General features: G+C 42.8%; 1 protein-coding gene across 2 annotated transcripts in view; it reads left to right on the top strand.

Moving 5' to 3' along the window:
- The window catches only part of PARL (presenilin associated rhomboid like), a 54,911-nt gene extending 26,994 nt beyond the window's left edge, over positions 1–27,917 (top strand). Inside the window, exons 5-10 of one of the 2 annotated variants that reach the window (XM_010337621.3) lie at positions 14,519–14,614; positions 16,842–16,991; positions 18,595–18,665; positions 23,450–23,551; positions 23,691–23,788; positions 27,599–27,917. In XM_010337621.3, coding sequence (XP_010335923.2) covers positions 14,519–14,614; positions 16,842–16,991; positions 18,595–18,665; positions 23,450–23,551; positions 23,691–23,788; positions 27,599–27,710 — 629 coding nt within the window. In that variant the 3' untranslated portion in view covers positions 27,711–27,917. The remainder of the gene's footprint in view (positions 1–14,518; positions 14,615–16,841; positions 16,992–18,594; positions 18,666–23,449; positions 23,552–23,690; positions 23,789–27,598) is intronic. The other variant, XM_074404617.1, reaches the window with a different exon arrangement.
- The last annotated feature ends 45 nt before the right edge of the window (positions 27,918–27,962 follow it).

Genomic DNA, 27,962 nt, shown 5'->3' with positions numbered 1-27,962 from the left:
GGGGCATAGAGAGGTTAAATAACTGAGATTACACAGCTAGAAACAGATGGATTTAGGAATCAAACCCACTTCATATTTCAAATAATATGCTTTTTATTATGTCCTTTTACTTTCTACAATAGCAAACCACCACTGATTACCTTCTGATAAACCACACTGCCTCCCCCTATCGATTATCTGGGTGCTGGCCGGGCGCGGTGGCTCAAGCCTGTAATCCCAGCACTTTGGGAGGCCGAGGTGGGTGGATCACGAGGTCGAGAGATCGAGACCATCCTGGTCAACATGGTGAAACCCCGTCTCTACTAAAAATACAAAAAATTAGCTGGGCATGGTGGCGTGTGCCTGTAATCCCAGCTACTCAGGAGGCTGAGGCAGGAGAATTGCCTGAACCCAGGAGGCGGAGGTTGCGGTGAGCCGAGATTGCGCCATTGCACTCCAGCCTGGGTAACAAGAGCGAAACTCTGTCTCCAAAAAAAAAAAAAAAAAAAATTATCTGGGTGCTGATTCACACAACAAATTGCAGCAAATTGCTCCAAAGTAGCAGCCTGGTACCCAGGGAGGAAAGGGAGCCCTTTTTGACTGCCTAGATTAGATTTTGTCATTGTAAAATGAATATATATGCATGGTAACAGATTAAAATTGGAAGAAAAGGATAGATAAATTGAAAAATCAGTCCTCTCACTTTGAACTTCCAGTTCTGCACCTTCCTCTCCCATAATAACCATTGCATCTTTAGTTACTTATGTGTTCTTCCAAAGCATCTATTTATATATAGGCATTTATATCTGTGGTTTAACACAAAAATAGTAACATGCAATACATACTCTCTGCACCATGATTTTTTTCACTTAATATTTTTAAGAACATTCTATATCAATACAAGTAGGTCTGTTACATTCTTTTTAATATTTTATTGAGGTGTAATATATATAAGAGAAGAATGTGAATGTTATGTCACATGTACAACTCAACTAGTTAATTTTCACAAGCTGAGCACATACATTTAACTAGCCCCCAAACTGAGAAATGGAAATCACCCCAGGCTTTTGTTTTGTTTTGTTTTGAGACAGCATCTCACTTGTCACTCAGGCTGGAGTGCAGTGGCATGATCATGGCTCATTGTAGTCTCAGCCTCCCAAGGCTGGTCTTGAACTCCTGGACTCAAGTGATCCTCCCACTTTGGCCTCCCAAAGTGCTGGGATTACAGGTGTGGACCACTGTGCCTGGCCAGCATATTCTTTTTGATGCCATTATAGTATTCTGTGTGCATGAATATTATTTAACAGATCTTTTATTAATAGATATCTAGGTTGTTTTCAGTCTTCTGCTGCTATAAATATTACTGCAGTGAATTGCCTTATATAGATCTCTGTACCTTATACAAGTATATTTTTAGGATAAATTACCGGAAATAGAATTGCTGGGTCAAAGAATATGTACATTTAAAATTTTGTGTATTGCAAAGTTGTCTTAAAAGAAGTTGTATAACAAGCCGGGCGCGGTGGCTCAAGCCTGTAATCCCAGCACTTTGGGAGGCCGAGGCGGGTAGATCACAAGGTCAAGAGATCGAGACCATCCTGGTCAACATGGTGAAACCCCGTCTCTACTAAAAATACAAAAAAATTAGCTGGGCATGGTGGCGTGTGCCTGTAATCCCAGCTACTCAGGAGGCTGAGGCAGGAGAATTGCCTGAACCCAGGAGGCGGAGGTTGCAGGGAGCCGAGATCGCGCCATTGCACTCCAGCCTGGGCAACAAGAGCGAAACTCCATCTCAAAAAAAAAAAGAAGCTGTATAACAATTTAATGTCCTCCAACAATGTACAGAGTCAGATTTCTAAAAGTTACCCACAGGAGAGGTTAGATTTTCTCATCTGCAGGGATAGTACAGAGAAATAACTTTTTTTGTGGTTAGCAATTGTAAGGGCCTTTGCCTCCCTCATTCTGAATTTGCGCTATTCTTTCTGTTTGCCTGTATTAGTTTCAAACTTTCTGTCCATCCCAGTGGGAGGATGGAAGATGGACAGTCTCTCTGGGTTTCTTCTTGATTCCAGGTAGCTATGGACCTAGTCCTTAATTAGTTTGGTGGATACTGCATAGGAAACGAAATGATAGCCACTGTGTGAGGCCAACAGGTTGATCTTTGCACCTGCCTGGTTCCCAGAGAACCTGAGGTAAGGACTGTTGAGCCCAGTTCTTTGGCTGCTGTGGATGTACATGCTTGTCAGTGTCTGGACTAGCCGGGTCTGGGTCAGTATGGAGCCCCTTCAGATAAAGGAACTGTGGAGGGGGCAAATTGGCCCACCCAGAAACAGGGGATCTGTGAGTAGCTGTTAGACCCCAAGTGGTATGGTAAATCCTTTATAGGGAAAAGAGAAAAAAGGGGTTGTACTACCTTTCTTGGGCTAAGGAGGAAAATAACCTGAGGTCATTGAACCAAGTAGTGCTTTCTAAATCAGTGCATCTGCCTTTTTAAAAATGAAGATACAATTCACATATAAAATTCACCATTTAAAGCAGGTGTCCCCAACCCTGGGTGAAGGACTGGTAGCAAAACTGGGCTGCACAGCAGGAGGTGAGCGGCAGGGGAATGAGTAAAGCTTCATTTGTGGGGTGGGTTGGTTTGTTTGTTTGAGACAGAGCCTCGCTCTGTCACATAGGCTGGAGTGCAGTGACGTGATTTTTGACTCACTGAAACCTGCTTCCTGGGTTCAAGTGATTCTCCTGCCTTAGCCTCCCAAGTAGCTGGGATTGCCGGCACATGCTACCACGCCTTGCTAACTTTTGTATTTTTAGTAGAGACAGGGTTTCACCATGTTGGCCAGGCTGGGATCTAGGTTGCACACTCCTTATGAGAATCTAATGCCTGACCATCTGTCACTGTCTACCATCACACTCAGACAAGACCTTCTAGTTGCAGGAAAACAAGCTCAGGGCCCCCACTGATTCTACATTATGACAAGTTGTGTAATTACTTCATTATATATTGTGATGTAATAATAATAGAAATAAAGTACAGAATAAATGTAATGCACTTGAATCATCCCGAAACCATCATGACTGGTCTGTGGAAAAATTGTCTTCCACAAAACTGGTCCCTGGTGCCAAAAAGGTTGGGGATCATTGATTTAAAATGTATAATCAGCTGAGTGTGGTGGCTCACACTTGTAATCCTACCACTTGGGAGGCCAAGGTCAGAGGATTGAGTCTAGACCAGCCTGAGCTGAGCAAGATAGTGAGACCCCGTATCTCTCTAAAAAGAATAAATAAAAGTAGAAAGTCAAAGTAAATTGAGTGGTTTTTATTATATTTAAAAGGTTGTGCAACTTTATTTGTCATCTAATCCCAGAGCCTCTTCATTATCCCCAAAAGGAACCCATTCCCATTAGCAGTCACTCCCCATTCCCACCTTCCCCTCAGCGATCAGTCTGCTTTCTGCAGGACTTCCCTATTCTGGAGATCTCACGTACATCAGGTCACATAATATGTAGCCTTTTGTGCCTGTTTGTTTCAGTCAGCACAGTGTTGTTAAGGTTCAGTCATGTCGTAGTATGTATCATCAGTACTTCCGTTTTTTCAATGGCCAAATGATATTCCAGCGTATGGTTATGTTACATTTGCTTATTCACTCATCTGTTGATGGACATTTGAGTTGTTTCCATTCTTCAGCTATTAATAATGCTGCTGTGAACTTTCATGTGCACATTTTTATATGGACATATGTTTTTATTTCTTGGTTTATAGCTAGGAGTGGAATTGCTGGGTCATATGGTAACTCTGTTTTTTGTTTTTCTTAATTATAAAAAAACCCCACCACAAAACATGAAATATATACCATCTTAATCATTTTTAAGCATATAGTTCAATAGAGTTTAGTATATTCACATTTTTGTAAAACCAGTCTCTCGAACTTTTTCATCTTGTAGATCTGAAACTCGATACTCATTAAACAACACGTCCCCTTTTTCTCCTCCCCTCAGCCCTTGCTAACCACCGTTCTACTTTGTTTTTATGAATTTGACTGCTTTAGATACCCGATACGGGAGAATCATAAAATATTTGTTTTTTTCTTTGACTGGCTTATTTCCCTTAGCATAATGTCCACAAGGTTTATCCATGTTGGAGCACATGACAGTATTTACTTCCTTTTTTAATGGTGAATAATTATTTTCTGTGTATATCACATTCGTTTATCCACTCATCTACTGATGGACATTTGAGTTGTTTGTACCTTTTGGTTATTATGAATAATGCTGCTAGGAACATGGGTGTGCAAATATCTCTGAGACCCATGCATTCCATTCTTTTGGATCTATATCCAAATACAGGATTGGTGGATCACATGGTTGTTGTATTTTTAATTTTTTGAGGAATTATACTATTTCCCATGGTGGCTGCACCGTTCTACATTCCCACCAACAGTGTGCAAGTCTTCCAATTTCTCCACATTCTTGCCAATATTTGTTATTTTCTCTTTGTGTAGGTGTGGGTGTGGGTGTGCGTCTGTGAGTCTGTGGGTGTTTGACAGCAGCCAGTCCTGACGGGTGTGAGAAATACCTCACTGGTTTTGATTTGCATTTTTCTGGTGATTAGTGATGTTGAGCATCTTTTCACATGCTTATTGGCCATTTGTTTATCATCTCTGGAAAAATATCTTTAAAGTGCTCTAGTTATTTAAATTTTTTATTGTTGAGTTGAGTTACAAACATTCTTTTTTTGGAGCCGGAGTCTTGCTCTGTTGCCCGGGCTGGAGTGCAATGGCACTATCTCGGCTCACCACACCCTCCATCTCCTGGGTTCAAGCACTCCTCCCACCTCAGCTTCCTGAGTAGCTGGGATTAAGGTGTGTGTCACCACTCCTGGCTAATTTCTGTATTGTTAGTAGAGATGGGGTTTCACCATGTTGGCCAGGCTGGTCTCGAATCCCTGATCCACCTGTCTCAGCCTCCCAAAGTGCTGGGATTACAGGCATGAGCCGCCGCGCCTGTCCAAGTTGTAAGCATTATTTGTTCTGGACATCACCCCCTTAACAGATACATTATTTGCAAATATTTACTTCCATTCTGTGATTGATTTCTGCTTTTTTGCTCTTTTGATTGTGCCTTTTGATATAGAAAAGTTTTTAAGTTTGACATAGTTCCAGTTGTCTACTTTTTGTTTTGTTGCCTGTGCCTTTGGTGTCGTAGCCAGGAAATCATCACCAAGTCCAGTGTCACGAGGCTTTTCCTCCCTTTTCTTCTAAGAGTTTTATAGTTTGGGGTCTAATGTTTAGGTCTTTAATCCATTTTGAGTTGATTTTTGTATATTGGTATAAGATAAAGATCCAACTGCAATCTTTTGCCTGTGGGTATCCAGTTTTACCTTTGTTTTCTTTTTGAAGAACTGCTAAATTGTTTTCCATAGGTGGCTACACCATTTTTCATTCCTTCAAGTAGTATGAGGATTCTGTTAGTGCCAATCTTTTCTATCAGTAACTACAGTTTTTTGCTTTTTGGGGTTTTTTTTTTTTGTATTTCTTATTTGTGGTAAAATATATATAACATAAAATTTACCATTATAGACATTTGTTAGTGTACAGTTTAGTTGCTCTAAGTAGATTCACAGTGCTGTCGGCTGGGCGTAGTGGCTCATGCCTGTAATCCCAGCACTTTGGGAGGCCAAGGTGGGAGGGTTGCCTGAGGCTGGGAGTTTAAGACAATGTTGTGTAACCATCACCACTGTGTATTTCCAGAACTTTTTCATTATCCCAACCAGAAACACTGGATCTGGTAAACAATAGCTCCCCTCTACCTCTCCCCGTCAGCCATTAGTAACCACATTCTACTTTTTGTCTCTGTGAGTTTGCCTATTCTAGATCCTTCATATAAGTGGAACCGTATTTTTTTTTTTTTTGATTTGGCTGTTTATGCGTAGCATAATATTTTCGTAGCATGATCAGAATTTCCTTTGTAAAGCTCAGTAATATTCCATTTTCTGTATTTACCACATTTATCCATTCATCTGGTGATGGACATTTGGGTTGTCTCCATCTCTTGGTTATTGTAACTTATGCTGTGATGTACAAAGGTTTTGACATCCTGTGCCGGGCGCGGTGGCTCAAGCCTGTAATCCCAGCACTCTGGGAGGCCGAGGCGGGTGGATCACGAGGTCGAGAGATCAAGACCATCCTGGTCAACATGGTGAAACCCCGTCTCTACTAAAAATACAAAAAAAATTAGCTGGGCATGGTGGCTCGTGCCTGTAATCCCAGCTACTAGGAGGCTGAGGCAGGAGAATTGCCAGAACCCAGGAGGCGGAGGTTGCGGTGAGCCGAGATCACGCCATTGCACTCCAGCCTGGGTAACAAGAGTGAAACTCCGCCTCAAAAAAAAAAAAAAAAAAAAAAAAAAAAAAGGTTTTGACATCCCATATCCTTGCCAATACTTAAAAAAAAATTTTTTTTCAGACAGAGTCTCTCTGTAACTCAGGCTTGAGTGCAGTGATGTGAACATGGCTCACTACAGCCTCAACCTTGTCTCAAACAACCCTCCTGCCGCAGCCTCTCAAGTAGCTGGGACTACAGGCACGTGCCACCATACCTGTAATTTTTAAATTTTCTGTAGAGCTGAGGTCTTGCCAAGTTGCCCAGGCTGCTTTTGAAACTCCTGGGCTCAGGTAATCTTCCTGCCCCAGCCTCCCAAAGTGCTGGGATTACAGGTGTGAGCCACTGTGCCTGGACTATTTTCTTTTTCTTTTTGAGATGGAGTCTTGCTCTGTTGCCCAGGCTGGACAGACCAGAGTGCAGTGGCATGATCTCAGCTCACTGCAGCCTCTCCCTCCTGGGTTCATGCAATTCTCCTTCCTCAGCCTCCTTAGTAGCTGGGTTACAGGCACGTGCCCCTATGCCCAGCTAATTTTTTGTATTTAGTAGAGACGGGTTTCACCATGTTAGCCAGGATGGTCTCGATCTCCTGACCTCGTGACCCGCCGCCTTGGCCTCCCAGTGCTGGGATTACAGGTGAAAGCCGCCGCACCTGACCTCCTTTTTTTTTTTTTTTTTTTTAATGTGATAATAGCCATCCTAATGGGTATAGATTTGATTTACATTTTGCTAATGACGACGAGTAATGCTGAGCATCTTCTCATGTGCTTATTATTTGTATATCTTCTCTGGAGAACTTCCTTTGCTCATTTTTACATTGGGGTGTTGAGTTTTTTATGTATTCTGGATATTAATCCCTTATCAGATATGATGTACACATTTTCTCTCATTTTGTTGCCATTATTATATCCATCTGGTGGGTGTGAGGGGGTATCATTGTGGTTTTGGTTTGCCATTCCTTAATGACGAATGAACATCTTTTCATGTCTTATTGTATATTTATTCTTCTTTGGAAAAATGTCTGTTTCTCCAAATCTTTTGCCCATTTAAAAATAGTTATTTTTTTGTGGAGTTGTAAAAGTTCTTTATAAAATATTCTGGATACTAGACCCTTATTAAGAGATACCATTTACAAATATTTTTCCTGTTCGGTGACTTGTCTTATCACTTTCTTTGTAGTGTTTTCTGAAGGGTAAACATTCTAATTTTGCTGAAGTCCATTTTATCTATTTCTTTTGTTGCTTATATTTTCAGTGCCATGTCAAGGAAACTGTGACATAATTGAAGGTCACAAAGATGTGTACCTACGTTTTCTTCTAAGAGCTTTAACATTTTAGCTCTTAAATGTAGGCATTTGTTTAATTCTGTGTTGATGTTGGTATTTGGTTTGAGGTGGGGGTCCAAACTCATTCTTTTGCTTATGGATATCCACTTGTCTGAGCACCATTTTTTGAACAAGGCTATTCTTTCCCCACCGAATTATTTTAGAACGATAGTCACAAACCAGTTGACCATAATTGTATAGGTGTATTTCTGGACTCTCAATTCTGTCCATTGATCTATATAGCTGTCCTTATTCTAGTACTACACTGTCTTTATTCCTGTAGGTTTGTGTTGTAAATTCTGAAACTATGAATTGTGGGTCTTCCAACTTTGTTAATATGAAATAATACATTGATTTTTCATATGTTGAACCAAGCTTGCATTCCTGTGACAATTCCACTTAGTCATGATATATAATCATTTTTATATATTGTTGGATTTAGTTTGCCAGTATTGTCTTGAGGATTTTTGCATCTGTCTTTATAAAGGGATTTTGATGGTTTTGTTTTGTTTTTGTGTGTGTGTGATGTCTTTGGTTTTGATATCAAGGTGATAGAATGGATTGGAAAAATGGTCCTTCCTCTTCTGTTTTTTGAGAGTTTGAGAAGCATTGGTGTTAATTCTCCTTTACATTTGGTAGAATTTCCCCGTTGTAGTAAGTGGAATAGTGTGCTTTCACCAAATCTGTGGCCACCTAGACCCCAGAATGTTACTTTACTTGAAATAGGATCTTTGGCAATTTGATTAGTTACAGAGAGATCATATTACATTCAGATGGGCCTTAAATCCATTGACTCATGTCCTCCTAAGAAGAGGAGAGGTCAAAGAAAGACACAGAAAACAAAGCCAAAGAGATGTGGCAGGGGTTGGAGTGATGCCCCTGGAAGCCAACAACACCAAGAATTGCCGAGAACCACCGGAAGCCAGGAAGAGGGAAAGGAGGGGCGCTAGAGCCTTCCAAAGGGATTGCAGCCCTCACGCTCTGATCGCTGACTTCTAGCTTCCACAACTGTAGAGAATAGATTTGTATTGTTTTAAGCCACCAAGTTTGTGTTACAACAGCTGTAAGAAACTCAGATACGAGTGAAGCCAGTGAGAAACATAGGCACCTAACACCTGATCTGGCTCTGGGCTTTTCTTTGTGGTAAGTTTTTTAAAATTACTGATTCAATCTCTTTACTTATTCTTGGTGTGTTCAGATTTTCTGTTTCTTCTTGAGTCAATTTCAGTAGTTTGTCTTTCTAGGAATTTTAAATTTCATCTAAGTTATTCTCATTTGTTGGTATATAATTGTTTATTGTATTTTGTAATGATTCTTATTTGTATAAGGTTGGTAGTAACATTCTGCTTTCACTCCTGATTTTAGTAATTTGTTTTTATTTTTCCTTTTATTTTTTAGCAAATCTCAGACCTGTGTGAGATGACTTTCATAATTTGAATTCTTTTTTCTTTGTCACTGTAGCTAAAAGTTTGTCAATTTTATTGATCATTTCAAACAGATCCAACTTTGGGATTTATTAATTTTTTTGTTTTTCTGTTCATTTATCTGTTTTTCATTCTTTCCTTCCTTCTGCTTGCTTTGGTTTTAGTTTGCCCTTCTCTTTACAGTTTCCTAAGATGAACAGTTAGATTATTGATCTGAGATCTCCTTTTTCAGTGTGGGCATTCCTAGCATCACTTTTGTTGCATCCTATACATTTTGGTATATTGTATTTTTGTCTTCATTCATCTCAGTTTCTTCGTTGCCCTTGTGATTTCTTCTTTAACCCATTGGTTACTTAGGAGTTTGTTAATGTCCACATACTGGTGAATTTTCTGAATTTATTTCTGTATTGATTTGTAATTTCATTCCGTGTGATCAGAGGACATACTTTGTATAATGTTAGTGTTTTAGTTTATTGAGAGTTGTTTTGTGACTGAACGTAGCCTGGAATATGTTCCATGTGTACTTGAGCAGAATGGATATTCTGTCACTGGGTGGTATATTCTATAAAGGTCTGGTAAGTCTAGTTGTTTAATAGAGTTGCTGAAGTCTTCTCCTTCCTTTCTGATCATTTGATTATTCTCTCCATTATTGCAAATGGAGTTCTGGAAGTCTCCAGCTGTTATTGTAGAGTTATTTTTTCCTTCAATTCTGTCCATTTTTCTTCATGTCTTTTGAGATTCTATTGTTAGGTGCATATGTTTCTAATTGTTATATCTTGATGGTTTGACCTTTTAATCATTATATAATATCCTTCTTTAGCAATGAATTTTGTCTTAAGGTCTGTTTTGTCTTACTATGCATGTGGCCTTCTAGAGTCCAGGAATATGTTGGAGGTTTTCAAAGTTTCTGTGGAAATCTTATTCCCTTGCTTTTCATTTTAAGATTTTTGATTAGTCTCTTATTTGCCCCCAAGTGTTACACACCGTCTCAGGCAGCTTCAAACTTAAAACACCTGTTTTTGACAAATGCCGTCTGTGAAAGGAGTTTCGTACTTGGGGAGCTCCCAGTCAGGTTAAACAGACAGCCTTGAAAGTGGGTCTTCTTAGCACACTGGTTAGGTGGAAACCAAAAAAGTGGGTCTTCCGCGGAACCAACATCCAGGTCAAATAATGACAGTTCTTTGGGAATGAGGCTTTGAAAGAGCCCCAGTTCCATTCTACCAGCTACCTCTGCTTTCAAGACCACCTTGCAACTAGAGAGTGAGGGATTGGACTAGGACAAAGCTAGCTGTTTTGAGATTCAGCTATTTTTCTCAAATACTCCCTGGTTTGCTATAAGCCTTTGATTAGTTTCCAGACTTCTGAAAAAGTTGATTCTGACATTTTTTGCTAGTTCTTTCATTGCTCTTATGAAGGAGAGTCATTTTTTGCTGACATAGTCCAGTGCATCACACAGGTGTGACAGTAGGCACTAGGACAGCAGTAGCCGTCCTGAATCAGCAGTGCCAAGCTTGCCCAAGAGCTACTGAGTCAAGAAGAAGCAGGTGACATCCCTCCTAAGTGGAGATATACAAAAGTTAAGCTCTTCTATTTCTCAAAGGAGAAGGAGAGAGGAGGAAACCATTATGCTGTGATCATCTGCATACTGGTGCATGTATTATCTTATTTAAGCCTCACTACAACCTTTATGAGGTAGGAGGGATTATCCTCATTTTACAAATGAGGAAATAAAATGCCACAGCCCACAAAGCTGCCAAGTGACCTACTTAGGATTCGGTTCTGGGAAGGCCATTCTCTTTTCACCATATTGTCCATTTGTTGGCTCATCACCTTGTGACTGCTACATTGAATCATGCTTTCTCGTTTCATTGTCACTCAACCCTTTTTTTTTTTCCTTTTTCTTTTCTTTTATTTGTTTTTTGAGACAGGGTCTCCCTCTGTCGCCCAGACTGGCGTACAGTGGCACAGTTTTGGCTCACTGCAGACTTGACCTCCTGGGCTCAAGCAGTCCTCCCACCTTAGCCTCCCAAATAGCTGGGACTACAAGCATGTGCCACCACACCCAGCTGATTTTGTTCATTTTTTGTAAAGAAGAGGTCTCACTATGTTGTACAGCCTGGCCTCAAACTTCTAGGCTCAAGGGATCCTCCTGCCTGGGCCTCCCAAAGTGCTAAGATTAGAGGCGTGAGCCACCACACTTGGCCCATTCAACCCTTTTAGGTAGATTTTATTATTCCCATTTTACAGAGGAGGAAACAAGCTGAGAGGTTAGGCCTCTTCCCCAGGTTATAATGTAATAGGACAGAGTCACTTCTGGACTCCTTCACCCATGCTTTTACTCAAAATGCGGTACTGCCTCAGTAGGCCTAGGATCGCCACACATCCTCTCCTGCTCATCTGCTTCTGGGGAACTGGCGTGTGCCTTCTCTCAGCTAGGAAGCCCATTTTATGTGGTATGTGAAGTCCTAGAATGATCAAGGTCAAAATAAATCTTCCTGGCTCCCCATGTCTTGGTGTATAGTAGAAAGAGCACTGGATGTGGAGTTCTGGCTTGGCCACTGAGTTTGGCTCTCAGGCAACTTGTACCTTTTATAGCTTCAGTTTTTCTCATCTGTAATTGGCCTTCAGAATAGGATTTGCAAAGAAGAAAGTAGATGCATTTTACTTAGTTATTTTAAATTTGCATATCTTAAGATGAGTTTATAGTGGTCAGTGTACATTGTTAATAAGCATACATACATGGGATGTGTCTCTTACTAATGGAGTACGTCATCACAGTTGGATAACCACTGGCTTATGACATAAGGGATTTTGACTGTAGTCTGTTTCAGTGCCAGTACTCTCATAATTGATCAGAAAAGCTTCTTGCATTTGGATTGAAAACTTAGCAGTGTTAACTCTGTCTGCTGTTAACCTTGATATCTTTGGTTATCTTTCCCTTTTTTTTTTTTTTTTTTTTTTTTAAGACGGAGTTTCACTCTTGTTACCCAGGCTGGAGTGCAATGGTGCGAACTCGGCTCACTGCAACCTCCGCCTCCTGGGTTCAGGCAATTCTCCTGCGTCAGCCTGCTGAGTAGTTGGGATTACAGGCACGTGCCACCATGCCCAGCTAATTTTTTGTATTTTTAGTAGAGACGGGGTTTCAGCATGTTGACCAGGATGGTCTCGATCTCTTGACCTCGTGATCCACCCGCCTTGGCTTCCCAAAGTGCTGGCATGAGCCACTGTGCCCGGCATTTTTTTTTTTTTTTTTTTTTTTTTTAAAGATAGAGTTTTGCTCTCGTTGCCCAGGCTGGAGTGCAATGGTTCAATCTTGGCTGACTGCAACCTCTACCTCCCTGCAACCTCCACCTCAGATTCAAGCGATTCTCCTGCCTCAGCCTCCTGAGTAGTCGGGGCTACAGGCATGTGCCACCATGCCTGACTAATTTTGTATTTTTAGTAGAGACAGGGTTTCTCCATGTTGGTCAGGCTGGTCTCAAACTCCTGACCTCAGGTGATCTGCCCACCTCGGCCTCCCAAAGTGCTGGGATTACAGGTGGGAGCCACTGCTCCCGGCCGATATCTTTCCCTTTTTTCAAGTGCTTTCCCTTATTGTAATCACTTTATGCAGAGACACATCCTCCTCTTTGACAGTGCTGTGGTGCCTGTGGTTTTCAGAAGCTGGGTGTGCTGTGTGTCAGTGGTTTGAGGAAGTCGCTCCTGGAACTGACAAGAGGAGGCAGAGTAGTCATTGCCATTTTTCAGCTTAGCAGGCAGGATCAGGGACCCCACCTTGTTGTCTTTGCCTTGAACCACATTTAGAGTAAAACAGCAAAGCCCTGACTGACCATGATCATGGCAATCCCATCTTTATGATCATGGCCAGACTATTCTCAGTCTTTACCCTAAGATATCAATCACTGTGTGTGACAACCTAGACGTAAGGGTGCACTCTGGGTAGTAAAGATGATTAACTCTCCCGAAGGAAACTAAAGAACCCTGGACTACACGAATCCCTGCTCTCTTCCTGTAGGATAAACCTCCCAAGGCTCCAGTCCCTGTGAGGAGGCTCTGCCCTTCCCAGGGTTCCAGGCTCCACGCTGGGAAGTACACACAGTGCTCTTCCTTGCCTGTGTGTGATCCCTTTCCCCCCTCCTCGCATAAACACTGGCCCTCTCACCATAAGAGTTCTAGGTAATTATTTACTAAAGATCACATAATGGCTATCACAGTCCCCACCAGTGCAGCATGTGATACAACTGATGGAATCAGTTCAACAAAATGCAGTAACATTTTTTTAAAATGTACTACAGAGAAAGACAAAATGCTACCAATGAAGCTATCACATACCACCAATTATAAGATGCATTGTGATTTCAGATATTAAAGTGGGGAAAATGTCTTAAGATCTGTGGAAAATGGTAACTTCCTTTCCCACATCTCAAGTGGGAAAGCAAAAACTGGACAGACTAGAAATGCCAGGGGATAGCTGACAGCCTGACAGGATGAGCAAATGTGGAAGCCACAGGTAGCACCAAGATGTAGCAGCTGGCAGGGACCAGACAAAGAGCGCCTTCTAAAACAAAGCCTCTTTTATTTGGAATGTTATGGAATTAGTCTAAAGTTAAAAGTGCTACTTGCCTGTTGCCTGAAGAGACTGGAGGAATGGATACATGTTTAAATTCTTAGCAAGTAGATGAATACCTCTATGTGAAGGAGTTGTGGCAATTCATGAAATTAATATATTTTTAAAGTTTCTAGTTTTCAAAAATAACTTAGTTTCTTCTCTAAAATGTAATAAGTTAATCCTATTAAATAAACCTACTCAGTTTCTTAGTGGTACTAACAACATCAACACCTACAGAAAGAGGAAAGTCACTCAACTCCCACATGTAAACATACTTCAGAAGCAGTTACAGATTTTTTCTAAATTATCCTTGAATTCCCATCAGATAAGTGTTTTTCTCAAACACATTGACCTTCGCCTACACAGATGACTCATGTTTCCATAAGCTGGCAGTAAGTTTCAGAAGCATCATGCCCTGAGGAAAAAGAAGTAATGTTATCTTTTCTACTCTTTGCCAAAGAACCTAATTCTGTGTCTTCTGTCTTTGGCTTGGCTATTGTAGACAATAAATTATTGATCTTACTGAGAAGCGTAAACTGTTCTGAAGAAGTGAAATATGGATCTGGGGAAAGGAAGTTAACTCCTAGAGCATCTGCAATTTTTCAGGAATTCTGTGACTTTACCAACCCTTGGCAGTGCTGATACTTTAAAAGCACTGATTTCACTTGCTTTTCTTAGCCCACCCCATCCCCCAAGTATACAGTACTCTTACATAATTGTGGTAGACATCTTACAAGGGGGTACTTTAGGTCAGACTTTTTTGCTTTTATTTTTAACCTCCCTAAATTATATTTATTTTGTAGGTATTATAGCTGCAAATGTCCTTGTATTCTGTTTATGGAGAGTACCATCTCTAAAGCGGACAATGACCAGATATTTCACATCGAGTCCAGCCTCAAGTAAGTAAGTCTAACTTGTGTGATTTATTTTAAGGTAGAGATAATTTGGGAAAGAAATTTGCTTTAGTTAATTGAAATGCTGTAAAAAAAAGACGAGTTACTTATCAGTAGCTACAAGCAAAATGTAGAGAATAGGCTACAAGCTTCTTGATTGAGGACTGGGACCTCATCTCTTCTTTTCTTTCCTTTTTTTTGTTTTTTTGAGATGAATTCTTGCTCTGTCGCCCAGAGAGTGGTGTGATCTCGGCTCACTGCAACCTGCACATCTCAGGTCAAAGCGATTCTTCTGCCTCAGCCTCTCTAGTAGCTGGGATTACAGGTGCCTGCCACCACACTCAGCTAATTTTTGTATTTTTATTAGAGACAGGGTTTCGCCGTGTTGGCCAGGCTGGTCTTGAACTCCTGACCTCAGATGATCTGCCCGGCTCAGCTTCCCAAAGTGCTGGGATTACAGGCATGAGCCACCACACTCAGGCTCATTTCTCTTAATCTAATATCCTAATGAATCTCACATATAGCAAATATCTAAATATTTTTTGACAAATTAATAGCCTTCCCCCCCCGCCGCCCCAAGATAGAGTCTCGCTCTGTCACCCAGGCTGGAGTGCAGTGGTGCAATCTTGTCTCATTGTAACCTCCACCTCCTGGGTTCAAGTGATTCTCGTGTCTCAGCCTCCCGAGTAGCTGGGATTATGGGCACATGCCTGGCTAAGTTTTGTATTTTTAACAGAAACAGGATTTCACCACATTGGCCAGGTTGGTCTTGAACTCCTGGTTTCAAGTGATCCACCCACGTCAGCCTCCCAGAATGCTGGGATTGTAACAGGTGTGAGCCACCGTGCCTGGTCCACAGGTTTATTCTTTAAGGAGAATATTATATACAACTTTATAATTGACATAATTTACTTTTTCTTTCTTTCTTTTCTTTTTTTTTTTTTTTGAGACAGGGTGTTGCTCTGTTGCCCAGACTGGAGTGCAGTGGTGCACTCTTGGCTCACTGCCACCTCTCTTTCTGAGGCTCAAGTGATCCTCCTACCCCAGCCCCCAGGAGCTGGGACCACAGGCGCATGCCGCCATGCCTAGCTAATGTTTTTGTTTTTAGTGCAGATGAGGTCTCGCTATGTTGCCCAGACTGCTTATTTTTTCTAATCAACTTTTACCATAAGAATAAGTTGCTTTCATTGAACTGAGAGTTTTCATTGGTTGTTTACTAAGTAGAAAAGAAATTTATTAAGACAGCTTGTTATCACTTTTAAAAAACGATGTCTGGCCGGGCGTGGTGGCTCAAGCCTGTAATCCCAGCACTTTGGGAGGCCGAGGCGGGTGGATCACGAGGTCAAGAGATCGAGACCATCCTGGTCAACATGGTGAAACCCCGTCTCTACTAAAAATACAAAAAATTAGCTGGGCATGGTGGCACCTGCCTGGGGTAATCCCAGCTACTCAGGAGGCTGAGGCAGGAGAATTGCCTGAACCCAGGAGGCGGAGGTTGCGGTGAGCCGAGATTGCGCCATTGCACTCCAGCCTGGGTAACAAGAGCGAAACTCCGTCTAAAAAAAAAAAAAAAAAAAAGATGTCTTAGGCAGGGCACGGTGGCTCACACCTATAATCCCAGCACTTGGGGAGGCTGAGGTAGGTGAACTGCTTGAGCTCAGGAGTTCGAGACCAGCCTGCACCACGACGAAACCTGGTCTCTACTAAAAATACAAAAATTAGCCGGGCGTGGGGGTGCATGCCTGTGGTCGCAGCTACTCAAGAGACTGAGGTGGGAGGATCACTTGAGCTTAGGAAGTTGAAGCTGCAGTGAGCCAAGATCATGCCACTGCACTCCAGCCTGGGTGACAGAGCGAGAGACTCTGTCTCAAAAACAAAAAAAAGAAGTCCTAGTTAAGCTTTTAAATTGATGTTTTTGTTTTCCATGTTTAATTTGTTTTTCCACCTCCTGGGTCCAAGTGATTCTCCCGACTCAGCCTCCTGAGTAGCTGGAATTATAGGCGAGCACCACCACGCCCAGCTAATATTTTTAATAGAGATGGGGTTTCACCATGTTGGCCAGGCTTGTCTTGAACTCCCAACTTCAAATGATCCGCCTGCCTTGGCTTCCCAAAGTGCTGGGATTACAGGCGTGAGCCACTGCGCCCAGCCTAATTTAAAAAGTTTAAAATAGATAATTTTTATTGGCTGTGTGTTCCATGATTACTAGACTGTGTTTTTCTTTCTTTCGTAGAGGTCCTTTGTTCTCCAATGTTGCTGTCAACATTCAGTCATTTCTCCTTAATTCACATGGCAGCAAATATGTATGTTTTGTGGAGCTTCTCTTCCAGCATAGTGAACCTTCTGGGTCAAGAGCAGTTCATGGCAGTGTACCTATCTGCAGGTAATACACTTGAACCTCAGGGCCTTTGGGAGTATAAGCACGCTAACCTTTCTGCAGAAGGGACAAAGGGAATGGTTGCTGCCGTATTCTACGCAGAGTAATTGCTCAGAACGTATTTGTTTCTCAAGGGTGCCACAGACTGCTGGAGCTGTTGCCTTTCCTGCTTCTCATTTTGCTGATTTCCTCCTACATATGAATTATGTGGGTATGCTTAATTTTAAGTTGGGATAAACAGGAGTTAAGTAAGGGTTTGTGTAGAATTTAAGTATGTCATTTTTTTTTTTTTTTAATCTCACTGGGCCTTGATTTCTTTAGCTGAGGCCCACCATTTTATATAGTGGTTCCCAGACTTCCTGGCTGCCTCAATCTCCTGGGTCTTTGTTAAATAACCTTAAGCAGGCTCATTTTCCCCAGTGTGTTCAGTTCACAGAAAGCTTTAAATGAGAGCCACACAATATGATTGTCAGGAAAGAGTTTGTCCTGTCTTCTTTGCAAGCATGTTTGCTGGCATGGAACCACTTCCTAGTCTTTGTCTTGCAGATAGCATCATTTCCTTATTTCAGTTAGGAAATTCTTGTGCATGATTGCAGGTCCCTAGAGGCCACTACGGTGGCAGTTGATCAAATTTTACTTACCTCTCTGTAAAATGTACTTCCTTAAAACAATAAAACATAAAAATTAATTTCTAAAACCCCTACCTTTAGAAACGGTGTATCTGGCGGTTGTGCTGTGCTGTAGTGAAAAGACTGAGCTTGGAAATGGACCTAGGTTCAGATCCTGTTTCTACTACCAGCTGTGTGATGTTGCAGAAATGCCTAAACCTCTGGGGGTGACGACACTTACCTTCTCATGACAAGGGTTAAAGAAAGCACTAAATAAAAGCATCCACTGCCAGGCCCAGAGTAGATGCTTAATTGGTGTTAATTGAATGCTTACGTGTCTCTAGTCCTTCAAAAAAAGAAGCTGAGCAATGCCTTTGGCTTGTAAGATAAGTGTATAGTTATTTCCCAAGGGCTAGTTACGTTGTTGTAGTTACAGAGGGTCTGTGTCGAATAATTAATTTTAAAAGTGAGCCACGTTGACTCCAATGACACTGAAGCCAAAGAGGCGTAAGGGACGATCCAGTCTAGTGTCACACCCCAGATATCCTGAGTTAGCCCAGAGAGTGTACTCAGGAACGCGTCTTCATGCTCTAGCCGAGGAAGGTGCCAACTGGGGAGTAAAGGAACGACTCTTGCCCAGCAGGTCATGCACCAGGTCAGACTTTGCATCCCCTGTGAAGTCACTGAAATGATAGACAGGATAAGTATTCATGCCTGTACTGCACAGTGATCCAGATCGAAGCCTGACACTGCTTATCTGTGTGGAGATTAGAAATGAAAACCGTTTTCATGGCTGGACGTGGTGGCTTCCGCCTCTAATCCCAGCTGCTCTGGAGGCTGGGGCCCAAGAATGACTTGAACACGGTAGCTGAGGTGGCAGTGAGCCAAAACTGCAGCACTGCACTCTAGCAGCCAGGGTGACAAAGTGAAACTGTCTCCGAAAAAAATGCAAACCATTTTTATGCCTCACTTAAATTATTGAAATGTGACTTGTTTCTCAGGTGTTATTTCCAATTTTGTCAGTTATGTGTGTAAAGTTGCCACAGGAAGATATGGACCGTCACTTGGTGCAGTAAGTATTTCCATTTAAATTTTTTTTTTAATTTGTGTTTTACGTTTACTTTGAAGTAATTTTAGACTTACAAGAATGTTGTAAAATTGATAAGGGGTTCTAATATACCCTTCACCCTACTGTTAACTAACATTGAAACCAAGAAATTAACATTGAAACAATACAGTTGACTAATTTTCATCTAATTTAGAATGTATACATTTGTAAAGCTTGGTACATTTCAGGCTGTAGCTTTTAACCATTGGTCATATATATGTGCTTACCGGAATAGAGTACATCTCAGAACAGTGAGTATGCAATCTGCATAAACCAGAGAGCTTAATCCAGTATTGGAAAATTCTGATTACAGATTCTAATCTGGTACTTTATCCTCCTGTTGAGTCAATATTGGAGTGCCTACTAGGTACTATCCTAGAGCCTGGGGCTACAGCCAGTGAGCAGTCACGATTATTTGTGATGGTTTTAGAAAGTGGGGAACAACAACAAAAAAGGTTCCTGCCCCCTCAGAGCTCTTATATTCTGGATGCTTAAAAAAAATTTTCTGAGGCAGTCGGGTACGGGGGCTCATGCCTGTAATCCCAGCACATTGGGAGGCCAAGGTGGGACAGTGAGCCAAAGAGTTTGATACCAGTCACATAGCAAGATCCCATCTCTACAAAAATATTAGAAAATAACTGGGTGTGGTGGCTCATGCCTGTAGTCTTAGCCACTCAGGAGGCGGAGGTAGGAGGATAGCTTGAGCCTAGGAGGTTGAGGCCGTGGTAAGCTGTGATTACACCACTGCACTCGAGTCTAAGTGAAAATAGCAAGACCCTGTCTCAAAAAAAAAAAAAAATTTTTTTTTTAATGTGTTTTGAGTTTAGGCACAGTGGCTCACACCTGTAATCCTGGCACTTTGGAAGGCTGAGGTGGGCAGATCATTTGAGGTCAGAAGTTCAAGACCAACCTGGTCAACATGGTGAAAACCCATCTCTACTAAAAATACAAAAATTAGCCAGGTGTGGTGGTGCGTGCTTGGATTCCCAGCTACTTGAGAGGCTGAGGCAGGAGAATTGCTTGAACCCAGAAGTTGGAGGTTGTAGTGAGCTGAGATCGCACTATTGCACTCCAGCCCAGGTGACAGAGCAAGACCCTGTCTCAAAGAAAAAAGAAAAATTTTTAAGTGTGTTTTGAGTTTAATGGCAGATTTCTAGGGCACATGGAAATCTTTATATTTCTTTAAACTACACATTCAGTTTGTACATATTTAAATACTAATTTAAATGCATTCAAATAGGGGATTTCATATTTAAAGGAACTCTAAAAAGGTTCAATTTTGAAAAGAATTCTTATGTAAATAACCATTCCCTAATTTGTGTGTTCCTCAAATTCGTTTACACTTATTTTCCTAGTGAGGCCTGTGTTCTGTCCTGTGAGTGACAGGCCTTCTTAAGCCCTGTTTTTCCTTTGTGAAATATTTATTTTCTTTCTTTATTTTTTATTTTTTAAAAATGGGGTTTCACCATGTTGGCCAGGCTGGTTTTGAACTCCTGACCTCAGGTGACCCACCCACCTCAGCCTCCCAAAGTGCTAGGATTACAGGTGTGAGCCACCACGCCCAGCTTTGGATGTTTATTTTCTTTATAAAATTTTGCTTACCAGGGATGGTGGCTCATGCCTGTAATATATATATATATTTAAAAATTACTGTATTGCTAGTATCCTGGATAATATTAAGCTTTTCTGTAGAATCAGGGTCTCCCTATGTTGCCACAGTTGGTCTCAAACTCATGGGCTCAAGTGACCCTCCTGCCTGGGCCTCCCAAAGTGTTGGGGTTACTGGTGTGAGCCACTGCACCCGGCCAATTGTCTTTTCTTATTCAAGCTGAGATTTTTCAGTTGAAGCCTGCTTGCTTGGGGTATGATAAAACTTTGGCTCCTATTGCGATCTGCGGTTGGAGTAGTCTTCCTCTGCCACCGTTGTGATGAGGAGAGGGGTGACTACTGCTGGGTAGGAGTAGGTGTCGCAGCCGCCTTTGCCTCTTGAGGGAGAGGAGCTCTTATTACTGCAGGGCAGGGATGGGAGCTCAGGGCATGCAGACCACCTGGTCGACCTCTGCTCATGTTGCTGTGGCTAGGAGGAACCAGGGGCTTTCCACTGACACCGCCCTTTGAGGCCTATTGGGATGCCTCATTACATTCTGGCAAGGGTGGACGTCTAGGCCTGCTCAGCCTTTGCTGGGCCGCCGTTTCTCTAAATATTGTCTAACAGTTCTCTGTTGGTGCTCAGCTATCCTCTTTTGTGCCTTGACTAGAGAGAACATGTTGCGGGATGATCAGTATGAGGCCAAAATAGAGCTCAGGGAACTCACCACCACTTCCATTGAATCGCAGGCTTCCTGGCTGGTCAGCTTTCCTCTCCCTTCCTCTCAGAGTTCTCTTACATTTGTTCCATAGGTAACACCTGGGTCTTCATCTCTACTTAGCTTTTGTAAGCAGAGGGAGCAGATTCACTTAAATTAGAATACCAAAAAAGTTAAAAACCATAAGTATGAGAGAGTTGGAGATTATACAGATGTAGAAAAATGTTTATGAGGCTGGGCCCGGTGGCTCATTACTGTGATACCAGCGCTTTGGGAGGCTGAGGTGGGCGGATCACTTGAGGCCAGGAGTTTGAAACCAGCTTGGCCAACTTAGTGAAACCCTGTCTCTACTAAAAGTACAGAAATTAGCCAGTCATGGTAGTATGTACCTATAATCCCAATTACTCGGCAGGCTGAGGTAGGAGAAAAACTTGAACCCAGAAGGTGGACGTTGCAGTGAGATCACCACCGCACTCCAGTTTGGGCAACAGCGAGACTCTGTCTCAAAAAATATATATATGTTTATGAAGTAAGTAAAATCAGATGTGCGTGTTGATTACAAGTATATAACCAGTGTGCATAGAAACATTGATGGAGCACGAAAAACCTTCACCTCTTACCATGGATCCAAACCCCTTAGGTCTCCTTGTCAGGGTTCGTGACTCATTGTCCTTACACTATGTATGAATATGAAAGTTCTCTGAGAAGAGACGGGTTCATTTTCATTCAATTCTTAACTTCTTTAAAAAACCTCTCTGCATCGGAGTAAGCCTAGACTTTTATAAAAAAAGAAAAGTTGGGATTTATTCAAACGTATAAATGTTTACATTTATATAAAGTCATATTGAGAAAATTCTGGGAGGATGATGGAACTCCTTCTTTATCTTTAATATGCAGTAATTATAGTAAGTTATAATCACAAACCAGTGTTACATGGAATTGTACAGATGACAGTTTTCTTTAACAGATGGAGAATAATCATCTACAGAAAAGCAATTTAAGAGGAACTTCATCGAATTTTAGTGCTCTTCATACAGCTATTCAAATTATATTTGCATCATTTTGGGGAAAAGTATAATTTAGGTTTGTTTTGGAGTTTTTTTTTTTTTTTTTGAGACCAAGTCTCACTCTGTTGCCCTAGCTGGAATACAGTAGCGCAATCTTGGCTCACTGCAACCTCAGCCTCCCAAGTATCTGGGACTACAGGCACACACCACCATGCCGAGCTTATTTTTGTATTTTTAGTAGAGACGGGGTTTCACCACGTTGGCCAGGCTAGTCCCGAACTCCTGACCTCAGGTGATCCACCTGCCTCAGCCTCCCAACATGCTAGGATTACAGGCGTGAGCCACCTCGCCTGGCTAATTTTTTTTTTTTTGTATTTTTAGTAGAGAATGGGGTTTTACCACGTTGGTCAGGCTGGTCTCAAACTCTTGGCCTCCCAGAGTGCTGGGATTATAGGCCGAGCCACCACGCCTAGCCCATATAGTCTTTTTCTTTTTTTTAAAAAAGCAGGTAACTTAGGTTTACTAGTTAACATGCCAAAAACTGCACATATTTAAAGTTACAATTTGTAAGCTTTAAGATGTAGATACCCATGAAACTGTCACCACAGTCAAGATCATGAACATGTTCAGCCCCAGAAGCTTCCCGGCGCTTCTGTGTGGCCACTCCGTGCTGCCCCTTCCCCTGGCAACAACTTACCTACTTCCGGTAGAGGTAAATCAGTTTGCAAATGGAATCATACAGCACGTGCTCCTTTTTGTTGTCCTGGCCTCATTTACTCTATATAATTATTTTGAGACTCATCTGTGTTCTGTATATTAATTTATTTCTTTATTTTTATTAATTTTGAGGCAGGGTCTCTCTGTTGCCCAGGCAGGAGTGCAGTGGTGTAGTCATAGCTCACTGTAACCTTGACCTCCTGGGCTCAAGGGATCCTCCTGCCTCCCAGTGTGCTGGAATTACAGGCTGACCCACCACTGTGGGCAGTGTTTCCTTTCTCTATGAAGAATTTCACATGAAGTTTTTTAAGATGAAACACTTCACACGTGCGGGTTTCTTTGGTGTCTTCATGCTCAAGCCCTCTGGTTTGGGAGCTTTGTCGGAGAAACTGGAGTTCTTTCCTAGGCCTCAGGTACAGGGATGCACGTGACGCGCTTAGTGCCGTCCTTGTGGTTCAGGAAGCGCTCGCAGGCTGGTGGCTATCCATCTTACCGCCCCATCATACAGATTCGGTCTTCTAAGCCATTATTGTGTGAAGGACATTTAGTTCCTTCACCTGATACTGGGAACATTAGTAACTGAAAGCTTTTAAGCCTGTGCTCACCTAGAAATGTGCAGCATATAAACTTTCTAGAAAATGTGCTGCTCTTTAGACCTTGTAGCCACTAAGCAGTTGCATCTGGAGTTTCCCATTCTCCCTGCTGTGTTCCTTCGCAGTCTGGTGCCATCATGACGGTCCTCGCAGCTGTCTGCACGAAGATGCCAGAAGGGAGGCTGGCCATTATTTTCCTTCCGATGCTCACGTTCACAGCAGGGAATGTAAGTATTTTTGTGAAGTGAGGTTCTGGGGATAGTGGTGGTGTTTTTCTGTTGACTGGGTTCTTGCCCTTAAATTAGAGATGTCAGTACTGGAGGAATCACACTTGGACCACTTCCCTTCTTTCTTGGTGGCTTTCAGGCCCTAAAAGCCATTATCGCCATGGATACAGCAGGATTGATCCTGGGATGGAAAGTTTTTGATCATGCAGCACATCTTGGAGGAGCTCTTTTTGGAATGTAAGTCTGACTGTGATTGCTAAACTGCTTCCTTGGGTCACGCCCTCCTCTTACCCTCATCCCCAGGGCAGAGTGAGGCGCCAGCTGTGTGACGGAAGCAGCAGCAGGTGGGGTTGGGAGGGAGGAAACCTCCACATGGCTTGCTTTGGGCTTACCCAGCCTACCTGGCTCATTTGTAGACAGTCTGTGCCTTTCTCCTACCCTTAACCTTATGTCACCCCAACTCCTGACCTGTTCTCATTCCCACCCCCTCTTAGCAGACTGCTGCCTGGGCCCCAGTCTGAGCTGTCACCCCCTTTTCCCCTTTGACTTTCTTGTCCTCCTCTCCCCGCCCGGTGTCCCACTCTGCTACTGCTGACCTCAGTCTCGCCGGTGCTGTGCAGACATGCTGAGCTGGCGGAGCCATTTCTCCGCATGACTGGAGCACAGGCCAGTGACCGCAGACCAATGTGGACCACTTACGGAGCACCTGCTGTATGTAGACAGCAAGCTAGTTACTTTCTGTTAGACTATTACTCCTTCCATTCTACTGATGGGACACTGAGGCTTAAACATAATCTTCCCGGGACAAACAGCTCTTCCATAGCAGAGCAGAGTTGAACCTACCTCTGTGAGCCCTCTCTACCCCATCACAGTGTATTGACTACGATGATGTTGTGGTTACAGGAGCTTCCAGGTGTGCTTTGGACAAGGGGGTTTTGCCCTGACTAGCAGTTAGTAGCAACTCTGTCGTGGACACACAGTCAGGGCCCTTGGCGTCCATCTGACCGCCGGAGGCCTTTCAGCAGGAACTGCCTGTCTGTTGAGCTGGATTCCCTCAGGGCCCGTCTGTTTTTGCATAAATGTTGCCTTTTGCCCTGACTTGGTTTTTATTTTGTTCCGTGACAATGGAAGACTTAATTTTTTATTAAATTAAAAAAAAAATCTAAGTGAAGCAGTTTTTCCCAGCAGGTGGTAGAACTAAATGCCATTACGCCATTTAGAATTTTAAGTGATTAAGGAGGAGTAGTAGGTAGTGTATGCAGCGGTGCGGTATAAATGGTAGAAACTGACCTGATGCTGCAGCATGAGGAGCGTGAAGGGGTCTGTTCTGTGAGCTCTAATTTATCGGGATCCTTCGTGTATACTTCAAGGGTCTTCTCCCCAGCAGATTTTCATTCTTCTGAACTGTAATTAGATGGCCTTTTTCCATTCTGAAAATAATTGGATCAAATGCGTTTTAAAGTCCAGGGTCTGAAAGGCAGAGGAATCCTTTCTCTTGACTGTTTCTAATTTAAACTCCTTTTCATTTACTCGACCTTAGTCATGTCCAGAATTTGTCTTTTCTAAAAGTTTTAATCTAGATTTAGGACTCTAAAATCTTTCTTTAAGTGCCCTGATTTTGTTGATGGTAAAGACTGCATTACTGGCCGGGCGCAGTGGCTCACGCCTGTAATCCTAGCACTTTGGGAGGCCGAGGTGGGTGGATCAACTGAGGTCAGGAATTCAAGACCAGCCTTGAAACTCCATCTTGGGGGGCGGGGGGTGTGGAGACTGCATTAGTATCTACTTACACATTTCCCTGACTTCGTCTGTGACCACACCTGACAGTCTTCACACTGTACTGTTGGGATAATAGCTGACTTACTAATATGCTGAATATTTGCTGTGTGCCTAAGCTACAGATTTAATTCTCTTAAAACCCTGTGAGGTATTTTATTTTACAGAAAAAGCAACTGCTTAAAGAAAGTAACTTATCCAGGTCACACAAGTAAGAGATGCAGAGCTGGAGTGTGAGAGGAGCAGTGGTTTGCGCTGCTGTAGCAGAGAAGAGTGCCCTAGAAATGCCTCCCTCTGCATCTGCCGATTTTAGTTTAGCCCATGAAAAATTCCATTTGGATTTATGAGTACAATCAGAACAGTATACCTGTAAAATTAAAGTATTTGACTCTTTGCTTGAAATAAGTAGATTAAAGAGATTTGAGTGGCTGGGTGTGGTGGCTTACGCCTATAATTCTGGCACTTTGGGAGGCTGAGGCAGGCAGATCACCTGAAGTCAGCTGTTTGAGACCAGCCTGACCAACATGGTGAAAACCTGTCTGTATTAAAAATTCAAAAATTAGGCCGGGCACGGTGGCTCAAGCCTGTAATCCCAGCACTTTGGGAGGCCGAGGTGGGTGGATCACGAGGTCGAGAGATCGAGACCATCCTAGTCAACATGGTGAAACCCCGTCTCTACTAAAAATACAAAAAACTAGCTGGGCATGATGGCACATGCCTGTAATCCCAGCTACTTAGGAGGCTGAGGCAGGAGAATTGCCTGAGCCCAGGAGGCAGAGGTTGCGGTGAGCCGAGATCGCGCCATTGCACTCCAGCCTGGGTAACAAGAGCGAAACTCCGTCTCAAAAAAAAAAAAAAAAAAAAAAAAAAAAATTCAAAAATTAGCCAGGTGTGATTGTACATGCCTGTAATCCCAGCTACTCGGGAAGCTGAGGCAGGAGAATCGCTTGAACCCTGGGGGCGGAGATTGCAGTGAGACGAGATCATGCCACTGCCCTCCAGCCTGGGCAACAGAGCGAGACTGCCTCACCCAAAAAAAAAAAAAGATTTGGGAAGAAGAGTTCCTAACAAGGTGTTTTTTTGGGAGAATTTTTACAATTGCATTTGAATATTAGGATGTTCCTTTTTCTCTTGTTCTAAATTCACCAGAGACTGTTACTTTAATCACAGAGAATTTTATTACATGCCTATTAATTAATGTATATAATCAGATTTTCACTATAGTGAATATTAAGAGTCAGGTACAAATCAAGCCCTTTATAATATAACATACACATTCAGAACATTTTAAAAAACATTATAACATTAAACTGCTATCTTGATCCACTCTAAGTCAAACAGCATTTTTTCAATCAGGTGTCTGGGAGATAGATATAAGGCGGCAAGATCTGGTCTCTGCCTCAGGGAACGTGAACTCTGTTTGGGGAAGCCAGAGGAAAACAAAGGTGTCAATAACACGCTCTCACTAACTGCCAATGGGAATCCACCCCACATCCTCCAGGAAGCCTTCCTACACCCACAGTTCCTCCAGGAGCTTCTCCAAGGCAGGCCCTCCTCAGTGCCCGCTATGCTGCTCAGCTCACAGGAGGCGCTCCCCGCTCCCTGCATGCGGCAGCATAGTCCAGGGTCCACAGCGCAGGCTTCAGAGCTGGGCTCTAGTCTCCTACTGCTGATTCCTAGGCGGAGCCTGGGCAAGCGAAGTTCTCGAGCTCATGCTTCAGGCCGCAGTTAGGCTGCTGCGAACAGGAGAGAGGGGATCAGAACTGTGGATCTTAAAGCGGGGCGCAGTTTGGTTGAGCAGCCCGCCCTTTGTGTAGTGAGGAGGAAGATGACGGGAGGCCTGTAGCTGGGCCAGCCATCCTCAGGGCTAATTCTCATGCTTCCCACATCGAGTCAGTCTGACCTGCGAGGGAGCCTTGACTGACCACCTAGAAACTATTAGCACCCTGGACAAACTGCTTTCTTTCAGGCCTGATTGCCTCGTGTCTGCAGCGGGAGCAGTGAGACTTAACTAGCAGGTGGTGAATGAAAGGCAGTACGTGTGAGGTACTTAGACATGACAGAGCATGCAGCCACCGCCACATCCTACTTCGGCCTTTGATGTTTTCTAATACTAAAGCTAGATCGTTTCTCTACGTGAATCAGTTTTAGTAGGCTGCACAGTGAGTAGTGGTCGATTTTAAAACTGTCAACTCATCTAGCTCCATGCCACTTGCCATTTGTGTGTCACACTGTTTGAATGTGGGACCTGGCTGTTTTTCTTTTCTCCAGATGGTATGTTACTTATGGTCATGAACTGATTTGGAAGAACAGGGAGCCTCTAGTGAAAATCTGGCATGAAATAAGGACTGATGGCCCCAAAAAAGGAGGTGGCTCTAAGTAAAACTGGATTGAACAGTAGTGGTGCGTCTGGTCGTGCTGCCCGAGAGCCCCCGGAGACATCGGCCCTCGAGTGAGCATGGCTCTGCTCCCACCTGGAAGATGCTGGCATCGGCCCCCCGGGGTTTTTGCTGTGTCCTGCGGTCTGTGTCTTTTTAGAAAGTGAATTATGAAAAGTTGTGAATAAAGGCTTCTGTCCAGTTTGTAAGCAGATGTGTGTGTTCTCTCTTTAAGGGGCCGACACGGCTCTGGCATC

This window comes from Saimiri boliviensis, chromosome 8 (genome assembly GCF_048565385.1).
Source record: "Saimiri boliviensis isolate mSaiBol1 chromosome 8, mSaiBol1.pri, whole genome shotgun sequence".
Classification (NCBI taxonomy): domain Eukaryota; kingdom Metazoa; phylum Chordata; class Mammalia; order Primates; family Cebidae; genus Saimiri; species Saimiri boliviensis.
This window is presented reverse-complemented; position numbering and strand designations above follow the sequence as displayed.